This window comes from Sycon ciliatum, chromosome 9 (assembly GCF_964019385.1).
Source record: "Sycon ciliatum chromosome 9, ocSycCili1.1, whole genome shotgun sequence".
NCBI classification, from domain to species: domain Eukaryota; kingdom Metazoa; phylum Porifera; class Calcarea; order Leucosolenida; family Sycettidae; genus Sycon; species Sycon ciliatum.
This window is the reverse complement of record NC_088651.1, coordinates 27,039,666-27,057,995: the sequence shown is the minus strand read 5'-3', so window position 1 is coordinate 27,057,995 and position 18,330 is coordinate 27,039,666. Positions and strand designations below refer to the sequence as shown.

At 48.7% G+C, this 18,330-nt stretch overlaps 2 protein-coding genes across 4 annotated transcripts in view; both read right to left on the bottom strand.

Annotated features, from left to right (window-relative positions):
• Positions 1–1,624: 1,624 nt before the first annotated feature.
• LOC135825193 (laminin subunit gamma-2-like) overlaps positions 1,625–18,330 on the bottom strand; it is a 42,725-nt gene continuing 26,019 nt past the window's right edge. For all 3 annotated transcript variants that reach the window (XM_065337922.1, XM_065337923.1, XM_065337924.1), the window contains 2 exons: positions 5,908–5,994; positions 1,625–2,798 (listed from right to left, as the gene is read on the bottom strand). In XM_065337922.1, the coding sequence (XP_065193994.1) occupies positions 2,361–2,798; positions 5,908–5,994 (525 nt within the window). In that variant the 3' untranslated portion in view covers positions 1,625–2,360. The remainder of the gene's footprint in view (positions 2,799–5,907; positions 5,995–18,330) is intronic.
• Positions 3,417–5,098, bottom strand: LOC135825295 (uncharacterized). The gene is made up of 2 exons (XM_065338034.1): positions 4,217–5,098; positions 3,417–4,015 (listed from the first exon to the last, which is right to left on the bottom strand). The coding sequence occupies exons 1-2, from the start codon at positions 5,082–5,084 to the stop codon at positions 3,549–3,551; spliced, it is 1,335 nt and encodes a 444-aa protein (XP_065194106.1). The 5' UTR covers positions 5,085–5,098; the 3' UTR covers positions 3,417–3,548.

Genomic DNA, 18,330 nt, shown 5'->3' with positions numbered 1-18,330 from the left:
GCTGCACGTGGGCCAAGGAATGGCGCCAGCTTCGTATCACAATGCACTGCGACAACAAGGCTGTGGTAGATTGCATCCGCTCCGGCACATCCAAGTCCCCGCCAGTGATGACCCTGATCAGGGAGCTGTTCTTTGTGTGCGCCCGCTTCAATTTCACCGTCACTGCTGCTCACATTGCTGGCCAGTCAAACTGCGTTGCCGATTCGCTGTCTCGTTTCCGCATGGAGGAATTCCGACGTCTCGCCCCAGCTGCTCAAGCACAACCAGACCGAGCAGTGCTGCCATTCCAGTCGATGTAATATAGCCTTGACATACAGGTACCGATTGTCATTGCTAAATTGCCGTATTGAGAACCTGCGTTGGATTTCATCCATCTGCATGCCTACCTTTATCCATCTCGTGCCTTAATCACTTGTTCTTAGCTCTCGTGCATTGGTGGTGAACGCTTGCTGGGGTGCCGTGTGCTGGTTTTCTGGGAACAGCTTCCTTCAACTGGTTGCTTTGCTGCTACTATCTCTGCTTAAAATTGCATACTATTGGTCGGCTGTTTGCGACGCCAATCAGTAGTCATTGCACCCGGTCGCGGGTACTATTGCCGCTCAAGCATGAGCGATTGCTTTGGCCGTTTGCAACGCCAACTGCTTCACCCTGGTTGGCTGTTTGCAACGTCGATCAGGGAACTTTGCACCCGGTCGCGGGTACTGCTGCAGCTCAGTCGTGAGCGATCACTTTGGCTGTTTGCAACGCCAATCGCTTCACCAGTTGATCGAAACCAGCACACTGGTGTACCCCAATCATCCTTGTGCGGTGTTGTGAGAATACGTGGGTATGCATGCAGCTTTGCTCTGTGACTTTCCATTGCATGTAGTCACTTGGCTCTCCCATTTCCTATACACTGCTCTGATGCATTCGGGTGCAAGCGCTAAATGTTGGGTTAGCTTTTGGGCTAACCCTAGTTAGCGATAAGACCGATGCGCTGCTCTCTATCTCATGCTAGCTGCGATCGAGCTGGCTTTACACGTGCACTCAACTGCTGCGCATGCGCGCCCAAATCGCCTTGGGTAGCTCTTGCTGCGCTGACTTTGGCTTGCGCTTTCCTTTGCAGTGTCACTGAGCAGCAACCGGAATTTGTTTGCCACCCACCCTCCCATTCCCACATTATATAGGTGGGAACAGCTTCCTTCAACTGGTTGCTTTGCTGCTACTATCTCTGCTTAAAATTGCATACTATTGGTCGGCTGTTTGCGACGCCAATCAGTAGTCATTGCACCCGGTCGCGGGTACTATTGCCGCTCAAGCATGAGCGATTGCTTTGGCCGTTTGCAACGCCAACTGCTTCACCCTGGTTGGCTGTTTGCAACGTCGATCAGGGAACTTTGCACCCGGTCGCGGGTACTGCTGCAGCTCAGTCGTGAGCGATCACTTTGGCTGTTTGCAACGCCAATCGCTTCACCAGTTGATCGAAACCAGCACACTGGTGTACCCCAATCATCCTTGTGCGGTGTTGTGAGAATACGTGGGTATGCATGCAGCTTTGCTCTGTGACTTTCCATTGCATGTAGTCACTTGGCTCTCCCATTTCCTATACACTGCTCTGATGCATTCGGGTGCAAGCGCTAATATCTTACTTTGTGAACTGTATTCCTGAAACCGCAAATTACATGAAGAATAGGACAACGAAATCCAGAACTGCTGATGATGCCGTCATGAGCACAAAGATGGAAGACATTTTAAAATTGAAGCGGGGTAGTGAAGCATTGAAAACGTTTCTGCAGTGATTACAGAGCAAACCTTTATGAATTATAACCGAAATCGAAAGGAGTAGACGAAAAATGTGGTAAATTGCGAGTTCCTTACTAAGGCCGCTGTTGTAACAACCGCGTGTCCCAAAAAAGGCAAGTCAATAATGTCAATAACAAGGAGCGCATAGCATAATAGTAACAGAGTTGCAGTTGAAAACGAATTGTGGTAGTTGGAGATGTAGAGCAACATAGATACATTGATACTTACAAGATACAAGAAACATAAATGTACTCGTGCTGTTCAATGTTGGTAAGGGAAAGATGATACATTTATAAAATAAGTAAAGATTCAATTTAGACAGAACAGATAGGTATATAGGTACAAATAGAACTGATAGATATTAGGGATAGAGTGGATAGAGTGGATAGATAGAAAGATGGATAGACAGGATACTATGTAGAAAAACGGGAAACAGGTTGTATGTTCTAACGCCGTGTTTCCTGCCTCAGGGAGACTACCAGACAACCATACAAACTACTAGATTGTTACATAGATGGAAAGAGGGGAGAGAGAGAGTAGAGAGGGGGGGGGGGGCAGAGGGATTGGGAGGCAAACACCTAGTTCTGTTGATTATTGCAAAGTTCTTCGATATGCAGAGTGGATGTGATGGTACCTGTACCAGCGTAGAAACCCAGGCGATAATCACCTGTAGTGCATTGTGCCTCTATGCGTGTAGAGAAGGACAGCGGACCTGAAGTGTTGAGATTGCAAATACCACTCACAACACCAGCATGTATTTGATAGTGGGCTGTTGAACCAGTGCTTCCACTTCTGATAGGGGCTGGGTCTGAACAGTCACTGCCGTTGATACGCACTGACACCTTCACACAATGCCAGTTATTGTCCCCATGAAAAAATCCAATAGAGGTTGTGTACACCACTCTGATAACAGTGTCAGGTCTAGTCTTGTTGAACACGACTCCACTGAACGGGTTTACTCTAGCACTACTATGAGATGTCTCCATTGTAAATGTCTTCCAGGATACAATACCGCACTGAAAATGACATAGAAATAGATTACAAACATGCACATGATATGAGTGTAATATGCCCAATTTGTGGCACGCGGTAGTGATTGTTAATTAGCCAGAACAATGTTGAGTAGCCATTTTCACTGCTGTCAAACCCAGGAATAGGGTTTACTGGGCCGTCGTGAGTTCCATTAGTGAATGGACACGATAATATACTCTTTTTGTTTACTTCAACTCAGGAATAGAGACGGAGATGAGGTAGTGCTGGGAGACAACTAAAACAATACTTCTGAAGTAATAAGCAGTTATACCTAAGAGAGCATCAATGGACCAGACTACCAATCTCTCCCGGCCTTAGCCCATCATGAAACTGTTAAGCACAAGCCAGGCAGACTGTGTGTAGGCAGTGGAGACGTCCAGTGGAACAGTTGACACAACAACTGCCAAACTGTCACAATCTTATTGTTATCCTCTTTGATATTGTCACATATATGTACATTTAAAATATACTAATAAAAACCTCTGCATATTTTTGTGATGAATGCAAGTTGTTTATATCGTGTATAGACCTCAATAAAAAACCTGTAGCTATAAAACATGGCTGTAATAACCTGCCAGTGATAAAAAACCTGTGTAAAAAACCTGTAGCTATAAAAAACCTGTAGCTATAAAAAACCACTTTTTAGGGATTGAATAGGAGAATATGCAGAAAAATAGAGTAGAGCGTAGAGTAATAGAACGAGAGATCACAACAAGAACAAGAGATACAAAAATTCACTTATCATCATCATCATGCTCCTTCTTTGGCTTCTTCTTCAATTTCAAACTCGGGCGATTCTTACGTTTCTCAGGCAGCTGTGGAGTTACGTTGATAGTAACATTCGACCAAGTTGAGCCTTGAGCAGAGAACAGAGAGCCCAGTGGTGAAGGACTAGATGATGCAGCAGCAGCAGCGACAGCAGCAGGCGGTGCAGACACGGGTGAAGCAGGTACAGGTGCTGGTGATGTCTGCGGACTAACATTTTCCTTGTCAATTGCTTTTGACAAAGCCACGACATCCGATGCCGTCGGTCGGTCATATGCCTGAAGTGACTGCACATTGCGATGACCACTTACGGTGCAGATCTTGCGATCCTCAGCTCCGGAGGCCTTCATGTGGGATATAGAAGTAACACGGACGCAGTGGTTAGTGTACGTCTGGCCAAGGCCAGCGGCTGAAGAAATCTCCTTCATCATCTTTCCTGCATAGCAGTATCACAAAATATACAGAAACAGATATCTTAATGAGTGAAATGAGTCATTCATCACAACCTCCAGAATCTCAATAAAAATTAGGTACAAGTATAGAACACCTGAGAGGGAACACTGACACCAATCACAGAAGCTTGGAACAAGAGTTATACAAAACGCCGTTCAAAATGGGAGAAAATACAGCTACTTACCCAATGTGTTGTGTCCAAGTGCCGACTTCATAAACCAAACATCACAGTCCATGGCGAGCACCCCACTTCCGTACTTTGCCCGCTGGAATAGACGATCCATTTCTGGATGGAGCTTTGACAGGTACCTTCGGAAAACAGCGATCATATCAGATCTTGTGATTGCTCCGCTGGTCTCAGTATGGCTCCCTGTCAGACCACCCTGATGGTTCTTTGACATATAATCAGCGTGCAGAACAATGGCTTCCTCACCAGCGATTGTCGTGAATACGAGGTCGGATGGCTTGAGCTGGGATTGTGCCTCGTTTCCACGAAGACAGAAATGGATCGTGCAGTTGAACCACACGTACTGAGTGAGCTTCTTTACGTCAAGAGTAGTGCTCACGTCTGCGAAATACCCGGACAGTTTCTCCCAGTCTGCATCGCAAATCGTCTCCTTGTGCGTGACCGGGGCCTCTCGACCATTCTTCTTTTTGTCCTTGAGAACAGCATCGAGCAGTTTGTTGGCGCGGTCGAACTTTAGACTTTTCAAGTCAATTCCTCTGTTGAAGATATTGAGTTGGCGCTGGATAGCACCTCTGGCTGCAATCATCGAAGCACGCTTGTACTCAGTTTTATCCTTTTTCCTGGCACAGCAGTAAAAGGACTCCAATAAAGAGGCTAATGTTTCCTCTTCGATGCTCATCCAGTCAGCGTCCTTTTCCTGTAGAAGTTTTCGGGCATCTTCATTGTCCGAACAAAAGTCTTTGAACACAGACATCCAAAACCTCGTTGCCTGCTTTGTTTTCTGAGGTACTGCTTCGTCTAGAAGACGAGCCTTCTCTTCGTCAGAAACTGGAACGAAACGAGAAGAGGAAGCTGAATCTGCCATCTTGCCAAAGTTGCCCAAAGACAGAAAGAACGAAAACGCACGATGAGCCTGCAAAAAGATTGATCCAAAATGGAGTCTCATGAAAATCGTTTTTTATTAGTTTATTTTAAAAAGAATAGAAAGCGAACTATTCTATAAATAGGTACAGTTTGTTGACATCTTGCCACAGCCAGTTCGTTTCCTGTTGCGCGTTCTCATTGGTTCTGTAGTTGTGTTTCACTCTTCTCTAACCTGATTCATGGCATGTTTGGGTTGTCGTTCACTTGAACCAATCCTGGAACTAAGTTGGAACTACTACACGTAGCAGTAAAAACAACTAGACATTGTACAATTACAAATAAAGCTGTGGAAAAAATTGTGGTTTTACCGAATATAGGCTTTCTTACGACTGTGAAAAAAACTCGCAAAGCAGCACCAAGGAGAGCCCTCGTTTCAACATTCACTTGCAAAGGGCATGCTCTGCACCAGTTGACTAGGGAAAACAGGGCATGCCTTCAAAATGAATTTGTAAGAAAATGTTTTTAAGTTGTTTGCTGACACCATAATTATACATATCAACAGATCATCTGATCACATGCGGGTATCATGTCTACTCTACATCTCACATTAAAAAACCTGCTGCGGACCTGCAACAGCCTTTGAACAAAACTCTCCCTGTCAGTACAGTCCAATTCGGGCTCTTCCATTTTCGGACTTCTTGGACTCTAATCTCTCCCTGTGAGGCTAATCACTTGAATCGATTAGACACCGATGCCTTGTAAGTCATATCAGGGACAGTACTTTCAATAGTCTTATTGCGAGTACTGACAAAAATTTAACTAACCTTCTGTCTTTCCTCCTGCAGAGTAGCATTGATTAATGCAATCTGCTCAATAGAATGTTGCTTCATTGACTTGAAGTGTTGCGTCGTCTGTTGGAAAATATTTAAAAAATGATCAGATAGACACTAAACCATCGGCCAGTATTTCATTATCTAACTCACGCCTGTATTTACTTGATTTATAGTCAACTATTCCATCACAATCATTGTATTTCACGAGGATTACTGTAGGATACTGGCGTTAGGTTGCGTACAAGTCGTTTTCGGCAAAATTCCTATTCCGTATGTGACTTCGATATTTCTGGGGCACCTAAGAGGGGTGGTGTACTGCTTTTCTCCTTCGAATTGTAGTTTGACCACTTTGTAAAGTCTTTTACTGTTTTTGTGATTGCCCAGCAACATTCGACATTCTTTGCTACCATGGGACTTCACACGTACTCACTTTGGTTTTGCTATCCTTCCCATCTTTCGTCTATGCAGAACATTGAACCTTCCTAGTTTGAAGGCGGTTGGTAACCACTATTAAGCTTGGAGCTCCTGCTCCATCCATGTTTTCTTTCAAAGTATCGAAAGATTGGCCTTTTGACCATATGTACGCCTTCGGAGATCGCCGACTATGAAGAACCACGAAGGCCCACGCAAGTGAAACCATATCCTCATCCACTCTCTTCGTCAATATTTTCCTTTCTGCATTGTGTTTCTTTCTGCTCGTCGTTTTCTCGTTGCATGCATTGTTTACCATGGTTTACAGTCCATAGGTCAAGCATTGGCGCCAACCTGTCTGGCCAAACATTTTCGGAACATTTTCTGTGTCCGTGTTTTGTGCATACTATATACTGGCTGCATGTCTAGTGTCTTGTTAGGATATCTGCTAGCTGGGTAGTAGAGTCTAGCTACACTGTGTCCGTAGAGTAGTTGCCTATTTGGAATTGTCTCTGCCAAATTTAGTTGTTTGCCGCTACGCACGATAGGTTACGTAATAGATTTAGAATTAGATCGATAGTTGATCGAGTCCACGGGAAATTTTTGCAGATAATTTTTTTTCGAAAATTCAAAAATTCAAAAACAAATTTTTTTGCACAATGGGCCGTTCAGCGAAATCCAAGAGACAAGAAAAGCTAGAGCGTAGCTTCGTTGAAGCTGGCTGTGACATAAACATTGCTGAAGAGCGCGAGAGTTCGCCGGTACAAGGGTTGTCCCATCGTTTTCGTTTGCCGGACACAGACACACCACATGCACGTCCACTGCCGAAGCCAGTTTTGCTTCCTGAGACATTCGGAAATCAGCCAGGCCAAGATTTCACCACGTACATGAGGCATTTCGTCCACACATGCGAGCTGAGTGGGTACGACGACGAACAAAAGCTACGGCTACTACCTGCTCGCCTTGTTGGTACAGCTCATGAGATGTTCACCGAAATTCTAACTCACACGCCTGACATAAACTTTTCCGACGCAGTCGAGGCTCTGCATGTCCGTCTTGAGCCGCCCCAGCAAGCATTGATGCACGAGGCCAGTCTTCGCCAGCGAGTGAAGCTGGCGAGTGAAACTCAGCACGGGTATGCCACGGAACTTCGTCTGCTCGCTCGTCGAGCCTACCCAGGACAACAAGGTGCACTGCTTGATTCCATGCTTTTGCAACTTTTTATTGATGGCCAGGCATCGAAGGATTTGCGCTTGGCATTGGCGTCACCTCGGCCCACTGATTTGGATGCGGCGGTCCAAAAGGCCATCGAGGTAGGTGCTATTTATGCTCGCGAGCAGGCCCGCACCGTACCTTACCAGTATGCACAGCCCGTATTTGCTGCTGCTCCGGAAGTGAAGCCCCGTCGCACTGCTCATGGTCGTGACCCCTACGTATACGCAGCAGTCGGTCCACTGAAATCGGAATCTGAGCGAGACCAGTTGGCTTCGCTTTTGTCGAGTTTTGATTCGCGTCTCTCTGCTTTGGAGGCGAAAATGGAGAGCGTGAGTCTGTATCGCCCCACCCGACCCCAGCAAGACCATGTACGTTTTGTTGCTCGTGGTGCTGGTGCTGGTGCGCCCAGTCGTGGTCGTGGCCAGAGTTTTGCGAGGCCTGTCCGTGGAGTGTGCCATGGATGTGGTGAAGAGGGCCACTTCATTGCATCTTGCCCGCACGCAAAAAACTAGGTTGGACTGGTGACACGGGGCCGCCGTCAGTCGTCCGAGTGGAGCCCCTCGAGGAGGTATGTGGTGCGATCTCACCCATTATTGTGCACGTTGATGTTTGTCTTTCGTCTTCGTCTTCGTCTCCTGTTGTGGCTCTTGTTTATTCTGGTTCAAGTGTGTCGTTAGTGCATTCTAAATTGTTGCCTAATTTGACAGAGCGACCTCCTCTAGAGTCTGCTCCGCGGTTGTGTGCAGTCAATGGCGCACAACTTCCTGTCGTTGGATCCATGGATCTGTGTATGTCGCTAGGAAATCTGTCTTTCCAGCACACGGTTGTTGTCTCTCCTGGTATTCACTGCGACATGATTCTTGGTTCCGATTTTTTGTTGCAGCATGGTGGTGTATTAGACATTGCTCGTGGTGTTGTGATGTTTGGCGATGTGTCTGTTCCGTTGCATGTTTCTGGTTCTGGGTGTCCTCCGTCACGTACGCCCTATGATCGTATTGTTCCGCGTAATACTTCCCCCTCATGTAATACTCATACTCCTCATTCTGATGCATGCTCCGATGATGTACCTGTTTCGTCGTATTCTTCTCGTGTTGCCCTTGACGATTCATTGTCTGCACGGGTTGTTGAACCCATGGCTCAACCTGGCGTTGTCCCGGCGTGTGCGCCCGAAAGTGTGGCCGACCCTGTGGTATACTCATCTCGTGTGGTGTTTGAGATGGAGTTGTCGGTACCTGCAGGACATGTTGTCTTGGTGCCTTGTGCAGCTGTTGATGTGTGCATGGTTGCGATGGATTGCGTGGCAGATCCATTGGAGTCCTTTATGGCGAAGCATCCAGATGTGGCAGTGACTCCTAGTCTTGTGACTGTTGGCCCTAACCAAACACGTGTGGTTGTGGCTGTTGAAAATCATGCAAATCATCCTATACTCATTCATAAAAATACCAATGTTGCCGAACTTCATCAAATTCCTACAGATTGTGAACATATTGACGACACTGAAGCTATGGTTTCCTCAGTTTCACCCGACCCGATCCCGCTAACTGAGCAACGCAAGAAAGTCATCGATGAATATATCAACGCACAAAATCATCTCTCCACAGAACAGTCTCGCACGCTCACTGAACTACTTCATGATAACCACGATTTATTTATCTTGCATGATGATGACTATGGCTACTGTGACATATTCCCTTATAAAATTAACACAGGACAAAATAACCCTATAAAACAACCTACCAGGCGGATTCCATATCACCGCCGGAAGGCTCTGCAAGATCTACTGAATCCGCTGTTAAAGCAAGGCATAATACAAGAATCGATTAGTCCGTGGGCATCACCCATAGTATTGGTGCCAAAGAAGGATGGCTCTCTTCGACTCTGTATCGACTACAGGAAGTTGAACTCTGTGACCGAGCCTGATGCTTACCCGATTCCCCGGGCGGATGACATGCTTGATTCCCTGTCTGGCTGTCGGTATTTCACGTCCCTTGACTTAGCGTCAGGGTACTGGCAAATAGCAATGGAAGGAAGCGACAAGGCTAAGACGGCATTTACCACGCCACTGGGCTTGTTTGAGTATAATGTTTTGCCGATGGGCTGCAGGAATGGCCCAGCGACATTTCAGCGCGTAATGGAAGCAGTCCTGAGTGGCTTATGTAACACACCGGCTCAGCCATTCTGCCGTGTGTTCTTTGATGATGTCCTGAATGCCAGCGAAACGCTGTCTGGCCAACTCCAGATTCTGCTGCCCGTGTTCGCGCGAGTTCGGTCCGCTGGACTGCGGTTCAATCTGAAGAAATGCTCCTTCTTCCAGGAGGAGGTCACTTTCTTAGGACACCGCGTGTCAGCGGAGGGCATCTCCCCGGATGAAGCCAAACTCGTCGCGGTCAGGAACTGGAAGACTCCGAAATCTGTCACAGCTGTCCGCGAGTTCCTTGGCTTCGCTGGATATTATCGCCGCTTCATCCGTGGGTTCGCCCAGCGTGCTGCTCCGCTGACTGCTCTGACAGGCAAGAATGCTCGCTTTGCGTGGTCGAAAGCTTGCGAAACGGCGTTCCAGGCTCTGAAGCGTTCGCTTGCCAGTGCGCCGGTGATGGCGTACCCCCAGTTTGAAGCTTCAGCAGGTGCATTCATTCTGGACACCGATGCGAGCAATGTGTCGATTGGTGCAGTCCTCAGCCAGATCCAGGATGGAACTGAGCGACCAATTGGGTACGGCAGCCGTGTACGGACGAAAGCTGAGCGCAACTACGATGCTAGCGATCGTGAGGCCCTTGCTCTGGTCTATTTTGCGGAGTATTTCAGGCACTACTTGTTGGCACAACCATTTGTTGCCAGGACGGACAATACTGCGTTGACTGCACTCCGGAACCTGAAGGAACCCCGCGGACGGAAAGCACGTTGGCTTGACTGTTTATCCGAATATGAATTCCGAGTCGTCCACCGTCCAGGTCGCCAACATCTGAATGCTGATGGTCTGTCGCGCTTGCTAGCCGAACCTGAAGCACATGTGCACAGTGAGTCTCCGCCACTGGCACCAACGCCGCCGCAAGATGCTGCCCCGTCTCCTCCGCCGAGTCCGCCGCCTCTTGCCCGTGATGTTCCGCTGTCAGCTGCTGATGAAATGCCACTTGCTGCTGATGTTCCTCCGGCTGCCGAGATTCTTCCTCCGGCCGTTTTTGTTCGTCCTCCTGGTGCCTCTGCCGCTGGACCGTCGCCGGATTGTTTCAAGCCTCAGAGTCTTCTTGCTCCGTTTGCTGATCCTGCTCTGTCTGAGTGTTTCACCCGATATGATGCTGCCAGTGGCAAGTTTGTTCGTCCGCCTGAAGCCGTTTCCCGTCCTCCCGACTGTCAACCGCCTGCCGTTACTGCTTCTCGTCCTGACCCGATTACGCTGTCCGATGATGATTTTCCACCGCTACAGCCGCCGTCGTCTGATCCGGTCCGTACTTCTTCTCCTGTTTCTCGTCGTTCTGGCCGGGTTCGCACTGCACCTGCTCGACTAGCTGAGTATGTCCTGGACTGAGTTTATTATTTGGTTTGTTTTCTTTTGTTTGTTTCCTAGGTATTTCGTTCATTCCCGTGGACGCGAATTTTAGCTAGGGGGGCACAGTGTAATAGGTGTATGTATGCTACGACCTGAATACTCACTATTCATATTTCCCGCTCGTTCCCCTTGGCAATGAGCCACTCACATAGAAGAGCGCATGCTCCAGGTTCTGTTCTGTTCTAGTCTAGTCTTGAGTTGTCGTTGTCCTGTTCTCCTTCTGTTTACACTCTTATCGAATACTTCTAATTATCCAATTATAATACCCTTGTGTTCCGGTGTGAGGGGGCATCATTAGCCGGGAGCAGCTAACAAGTTTATACTGCAGGAACTGTCTGGCAATTACTTAAACGTGAAAGAGTCTGTCAAGCAGATTGATCTGCATGGAAAACCTGGTTGGTGCCAAGTCACACTTTCAAGTAGAGCTCAGCGCGAGACGGTTTTGAGCAAGGGACTTTGCATACGAGGTGAGCAGTTGGAACTGCATCTCCCCGACGAGGGCTCCACCCCAGCTCCATGTGTTTGGTTGCCCTGTCGGAATGCCTGATGGTGTAACAGATTCACTGTTACACTAACACTAAGAATAGGATACACTTATCACCTGCTATTATCACGCTGCTGCTGTTAGGTGTTACGTCCATCATTGCTTGTTCATGTATATAAGAATGCATTATGGCAAGGATCATTGCTTATTCCAAGAATGACTACTGAAGTTAGTTGGACTGTTACACTGGTGGCAAGAGGATGGTTTTTCTTTTCGTCATGTTCGGGCTATGCGCAGTGGCCGCATTAGTCGCCTACGGTATATTCGAGATTCAGAAGCGTCTGAATCACCTTATCGCACTCGGTCAGTGCGATGGATCAGATCAAACGCCAAGACGTGCTCAAGCTCCCAGCGGAGAGAGGCCACGCATGCGCCATGTTAAATCTCCGCCTGTGTTTCGTGGAGATACAAGAGAGTTCAAGGAGTGGGCCTTCGCCATCGAACTCGCCATGAAGTCCCTGCAGCTGGACAACGCGGAGGAGCGCTTGAGCTACGCGGCGAGTTTTCTGGAGGGCAACGCTCGTCTTTGGTTTATCGCCTCTCAGGAGGCAAACACGCTGTTTTCCGACTGGCCAGACCTGAAGAGCAAGCTGGGAGAAGTGTACGGCCCGGTTTATGACAGGGAACAGGCGCGCATCGACTTATTCGCTCTTCACCAAGATGAGACTCTTGACGAATACATCAACAAATTTTCGCGGCTTAGCTTACAAGTTCCCGAGCTTGATGACCACTGCAGAGCTATCTTGTTCACGCGTGGGCTGGCTCAGGGCCTAAGCGGTGAGGTACTTAGGGAGCATCCGCAACATTTGGCCCAAGCCATATGAGCTGCGGTCTCAGCAGACCAGTCGATGCGGCTAGCCCAAGCAAGCTACGCCAAGGCAGTGCGCGCACCAGGGCATCAGAGGCGCCAGCCTGGACCCTGGTCAAGCCAACCAACACCATCCGGTGGGAGAGAAACCAGGGAGCCAGAGGGTCGTTCAAGGCTGTGTTTCACCTGCAGGAAACCCGGCCATATTGCCAGATTCTGTCCAGAAGGAGGGAGGAACGCCACAAGCAAGCCTTCTTTAAACGATGGACGCCAGTAAGGAAGGGAGTGCGACTACTGGCGAACACGAGAGCACCCAGGAATAGGCCACGAATCAAAGTTCAGAACAAATTCAGCCCCTTAGCAAATGAGGAACCACGCCTCGAGGAGACCGAAATTCAAGCCTCGCCTGTCAAGCATTCGTCACCTGATACTGTTGGCCGGCCTAATGAAGTAACCACCAGCACAGGGAGCATTTCCGCCGACAACGAACACGACCTAATGCGCGTCCAGGGCAAGATAAATGGACGTCGCGTTACCATGCTACTGGATTCTGGGTCAACCCACGACTTCATTTCAACTGACCTTGTCAAGAAGCACAACATCTCCACAACAACCGGTAGCGACGTCCTGAACGTCACACTTGCTGATGGATCGGTCCGCTCACAGCCTATTACGAAAACGGACAGCTTGAAGACCGTAGTCGGCGACTTTAGCGAGCACCAACAGTTCCTAGTATTCCCTATGACGCGGTATGACGTGATCCTCGGCAAGCCATGGCTGACCCGGACGAACCCACAGATCAATTTTCGTACCAATGAAATGAAGCTGGAGGGTGGATCCATCATCTGTCAACCGAGTGAAAGTGATGGCACGGACAAATCCAACCCACCGATCGAGACGTTCCTCATCTCAGGGAAGCAGGCTAGGCATGCAATGAGAGGTGGCGCAGAAGGAATCCTAGCGTATGTGATCCGGACGAGCCACAGACGGTGGATAGTCCGGGTAGGGAGGATCAGAAGGATTTCAAGGACCTGCTGAAGGAGTTCGGGGACGTCTTTCCCGATGAGCTTCCAAACAAGCTGCCACCCAGAAGAGGCGCAGATCACGAGATAAAAACGGAAGAAGGAGCTAAACCGCCATCTCGTGCAGCATATCGTTTACCAAAACCAGAGATGGATGAGCTTCAAGCTCAGCTCACCGAGCTGCTCCGTAGAAGATTCATCCAGCCCAGCAAATCCCCATACGGAGCCCCTGTGTTCTTCGTAAAGAAGGCGGATGGAACACTTCGAATGGTATGCGACTGGCGTGAGCTAAACCGCATAACCATTAAGAACAAGGCATGCCTACCGAATATTGACGGCCTCTTTGATACCGTCCAAGGCAGTGCGTATTTCACCAAGCTAGATCTGAGGTCCGGTTACAATCAGATTCGAATAGAAGAAACAGATATTCCGAAGACAGCAATAAATACCCCATTCGGTCACTTTCAGTTCACAGTGATGGGTTTCGGCCTAACAAATGCCCCGGCAACATTCCAAACCTTGATGAACAGTGTCCTCCAGCCATACCTGCGTAAATTCGTTGTGGTGTTTCTAGACGATATCCTCATATTCAGCAAATCATGGGAGGAGCACCTCGATCATGTCAGAACCATCTTAAACGCCCTCAGGAGGAATGAGCTATATTGCAAACCGTCTAAATGTGAATTCGGCCGGACAGACGTTCTGTTTCTTGGGCACCGGATAGACGGCCAATGCATTTCTCCAGATCCAGAGAAGATCAAGGCCGTGCATAACTGGCCTGTCCCGACGACGGTCACGCACGTAAGACAGTTTCTGGGATTCGCTAATTACTTTCGAAGGTTCATTAACCATTTCTCGGCCATCTCCAAACCCCTGGAGGAACTGACAGGGAAACATGTGCGCTTCGAGTGGAATCAGACTCGACAGGAGGCATTTGAGCGATTGAAGTCTGCTCTGCTGGATGCACCAGTGTTGCGACTAGCAAACGTCAGTCAGGATTTCCGCGTTGAGACTGACGCAAGTGACTTTGCTGTGGCAGGAGTCTTAACGCAGCAAGCAGAGGACCAGTCCTGGCATCCTGTGGCTTACGTGAGCCGAAAGCTGTCTTCTGCCGAACGGAATTACACGGCCGCCGAGCGAGAAACTTTGGCTGTAGTGTACGCCCTGCAGTGCTGGCGAGTCTACCTATTTCGCCACTTTCAACTCTACACCGACAACATGGGAGTTGTCTACCTCAGGACCAAACCAAACTTAACCAAGAGAGAGGCTCGATGGATTGAATTCCTGGCCGACTATGACTACACGGTACATCACAAGCCAGGGAAGTGTAACATAGCAGACCCGTTGTCACGTCGACCAGACTTGGAACTGAATGGAATCGAGTTCTCTCTGGATGTGAATCAAGGAATTGCGAATCAGATCTCAGCAGGGTATGATAGTGACCCAGAGCTTTCGCCAGTAATCAAGCGCTTGATGGCTTGCAGCGAAGACGCCATGCATGAGCGATACGTCTGGAACAGTGTGGACCGGCGGCTGTACCTAGTAACATCGGGCGATGCTCACCTCTGCATTCCTCGCGGTCCGGTACGGCTGCAACTGCTCAAACAGAATCATGATTGCCTGACGGCCGGCCATCCAGGGAGAGACAGGACCTACCTGAAGCTGAGCAGATACTTCTATTGGCCAGGCATGAGAAGTACTGTGAAGGACTTCGTTAAATCTTGCGCCCGGTGCCAACGCGTAAAGGGTAGCCAGACCAAGGCAGGACTGTTGCAGTCCCTTCCAGTCCCCGAACAGCCCTGGACAGACATCAGCATGGATTTCATCATGGCACTGCCGCTGACCTGCCGAGGACATAGCGCCATTCTAACCTTTGTGGACCGTCTGACGAAGTATGTGCACCTGATCCCGACGACTGTTCATGTTGACTCTAAGGAGGCAGCCCGATTGTACGTGGATCATGTGTTTGCTGCCCATGGCTTGAGCAAAACGATAGTTTGTGATCGAGATCCGCGATTCACGTCGGCGTTCTTCAAGGAGGTTTTCAGTATTCTTGGCGTGGACCTAAAAATGAGCACGGCCAACCACCCGCAGACCGATGGCATGACTGAGCGTGTGAACCGTGTCATTGAGGATACGCTAAGAGCTTTCGTCAACCATAGGCAAAACAATTGGGATGAGCTCCTATCGCTATGTGAGTTTGCGATCAACAATGCCGATCAAGCGTCAACAGGTAACACGCCATTTTTCCTCAACCATGGATGCCATCCAGTTACTCCCTCGAGCTTATTGACGAAGCAGAAAGCTGGAGCTGGCATGGACACGAATGGTCCGCTGTCATGGCTGGATGGCCGCGTAGAGGCACTACGTGAGGCACAGGATGCCATCGTGGCGGCGCAGGCCCGGCAATCATTGTATGCGGATCGAGGACGGGTGGAGGACGCCCTGAACTGGGAGGGGGATGAGGTGTTGGTCTTCAGGGACTTCCTGCTGACGCCCGAGGAACGAGACAGGCCTTCACACAAATTAAGGCTCAAGTGGTATGGGCCGTTCAAGGTGCAGAAGAAAGTGGCCCCGAATGCGTACAGATTAGCTCTTCCAAGAATCATTCGGGCCCATCCAGTGTTCAATATTGCTGCCCTCAAGCTGTACCATGGCAATGAGATACCGGGCCGTACTCAGCCGGCACCTCCACCCCTAACCGATGCGGATGGCCATACGCGGTACATTGTCGAAAAGGTGTTGTCGCACAAGAAGAGAGGACGGCGCACGCAGTACCTAGTGAAATGGAAGGGCTACCGAGATGCCACCTGGGAGCCGGAGGAATACTTGATGGATGAAGCAGGAGACGCTATTATTCCACTGAAAACCTACCTGGACCGTTTTTCATAAAATTGCTATTTAATTGGCAGCCACAGTTGTATTGCTAGTTTCTACGTGTTGCAATAGAAATGTAGCATTCTGCATGATTAGGATAGTGGCTTTAGTGCTTCCCTGCCAGCCAGGCGTTATATGCAGAGGACATGCACTGGATCTTGAGTTCATCAGTGTTGTTTTCGGCTACCATGCATTCCACATATCCATGCATGATCATTAGTTACCATAACTGTTCCTTCGAATTGGTACTGTTCTGACAGTTGAGAGGGGGGAATGGTGTAACAGATTCACTGTTACTACTAACACTAGGAATAGGATACACTTATCACCTGCTATTATCACGCTGCTGCTGTTAGGTGTTACGTCCATCATTGCTTGTTCATGTATATAAGAATGCATTATGGCAAGGATCATTGTTTATTCCAAGAATGACTACTGAAGTTAGTTGGACTGTTCCAGATGGCCCACTTTCGGCATCTTTGTCAGTTTTCGGCAAGCTCATTAGGGAGGTTCTGCGCTACGTTTTGGGAATGCAACGCAAAGAATCACGCGAACTTTCTTCGCGTTCCCGTAAGGTCACACTGCGACCAAAACCAGCGTCCATGCGGCCATGCGGCCAAGTTGCATGGCAACGGCATGAACTTGACCAAAACGTCGCGGCCACGTTTCAAATCGTGCCCGCGACCTCCGGAGGGGGGTGCCACGACTTGGCGACAACATGATCGTAGACGTGAAGCGTATTTGTGTACAACCTGGCCTGAAGGATGTTCAATTTCTCAAATTCCGGTGTGTTGATTCATGAAAATCGGCGGTTGTCGATGTCACCTCGACATTTGCACATTTTTTAAAATTTTGTAGTTGTGGTCCTGCACGCACGCACCGCCATATACATTATATATGCATTCTTTGCCCTTTTCGGACGATGTCGATTTTGTTTTTGTTTTTGTAGTTGCTTCGTTGTGATCGGGTGAGTGACCAATTTCTACAGTGTAATCGTTCAATACGATGGTAGCTTGGTCTGGCTTTGCGGTTTCGGAAATCATCTTTCTCTACTTTTCTGCGATGATGGAATGCCGTACCTCAAGACATTTCATCGGAAAATACAGTTCTCATCTTGGCAACAGACAAAAGAAACCACTACCGGAATTTCCACTGCACTGGCACTTGCTCTGACCACGAGGTCAGGAAAGCGAAAGCGCTTGGATGTCAGCGGCAGTCCCTCAAGAGTCCAAACCTACCTGATTGTATGAATTATTTTCGTCGACTTCAAGAATACGAGCCACGAGGCACTTCCTCCAACATGCAACATGCGAAAATTTACATCCAAAACGGGCCACAACTTTATTAGGAAACGCACGAACTCTTTTGGATACGAACTGCAATTCGTAAAGTTTGCGTGACAAGTTCACGTCTACGCGTGTACGAGGCCCAGTGTGAGCACGACTGCCCCGTTTCTGCGTTTTGCTGACGCATGGACGCGTGCTCATGGTCGCAGTGTGAGCGCGCCCTAACGTAAAGAAATGCTGTTCTGCTCTACGTTTCACCTAGAGAAGTCACGTGGAATGTGTACTGGGAATTTCCCTTCCATATTTGGCAGTTTTCTGCATGCAGTTGATCGATACCCAGCAAATCCGTACGCATTTTCTCTGCGTGTACCACAACGTAGAGAACCCCATCTCCGCGTAGAAATCTGGAGCCAAAACACGCGAAGCCGTAGACTCTAACCCAGACATCTGCTCTCTACGTGATTTCTCTACGTTTCACGTTTAGCAGAACCTCCCTATTGATCCGCCATCACACGGCAAGATCAGCTTCGAAGGCACGTCCTTCAAGACAGGAATCAGTACGTCAATATCGTACTGTCTAAACCCGTACCGTCGTGTGTGACCGTTGAGAAGAGAAAGTTGCGGGTGTGGCACAGGGGGCAGACCCAGACGTGCTGGCGCTGTGGCACTGTTGTTGTTTTCTTTATTTGAATTCGCTAAAACCA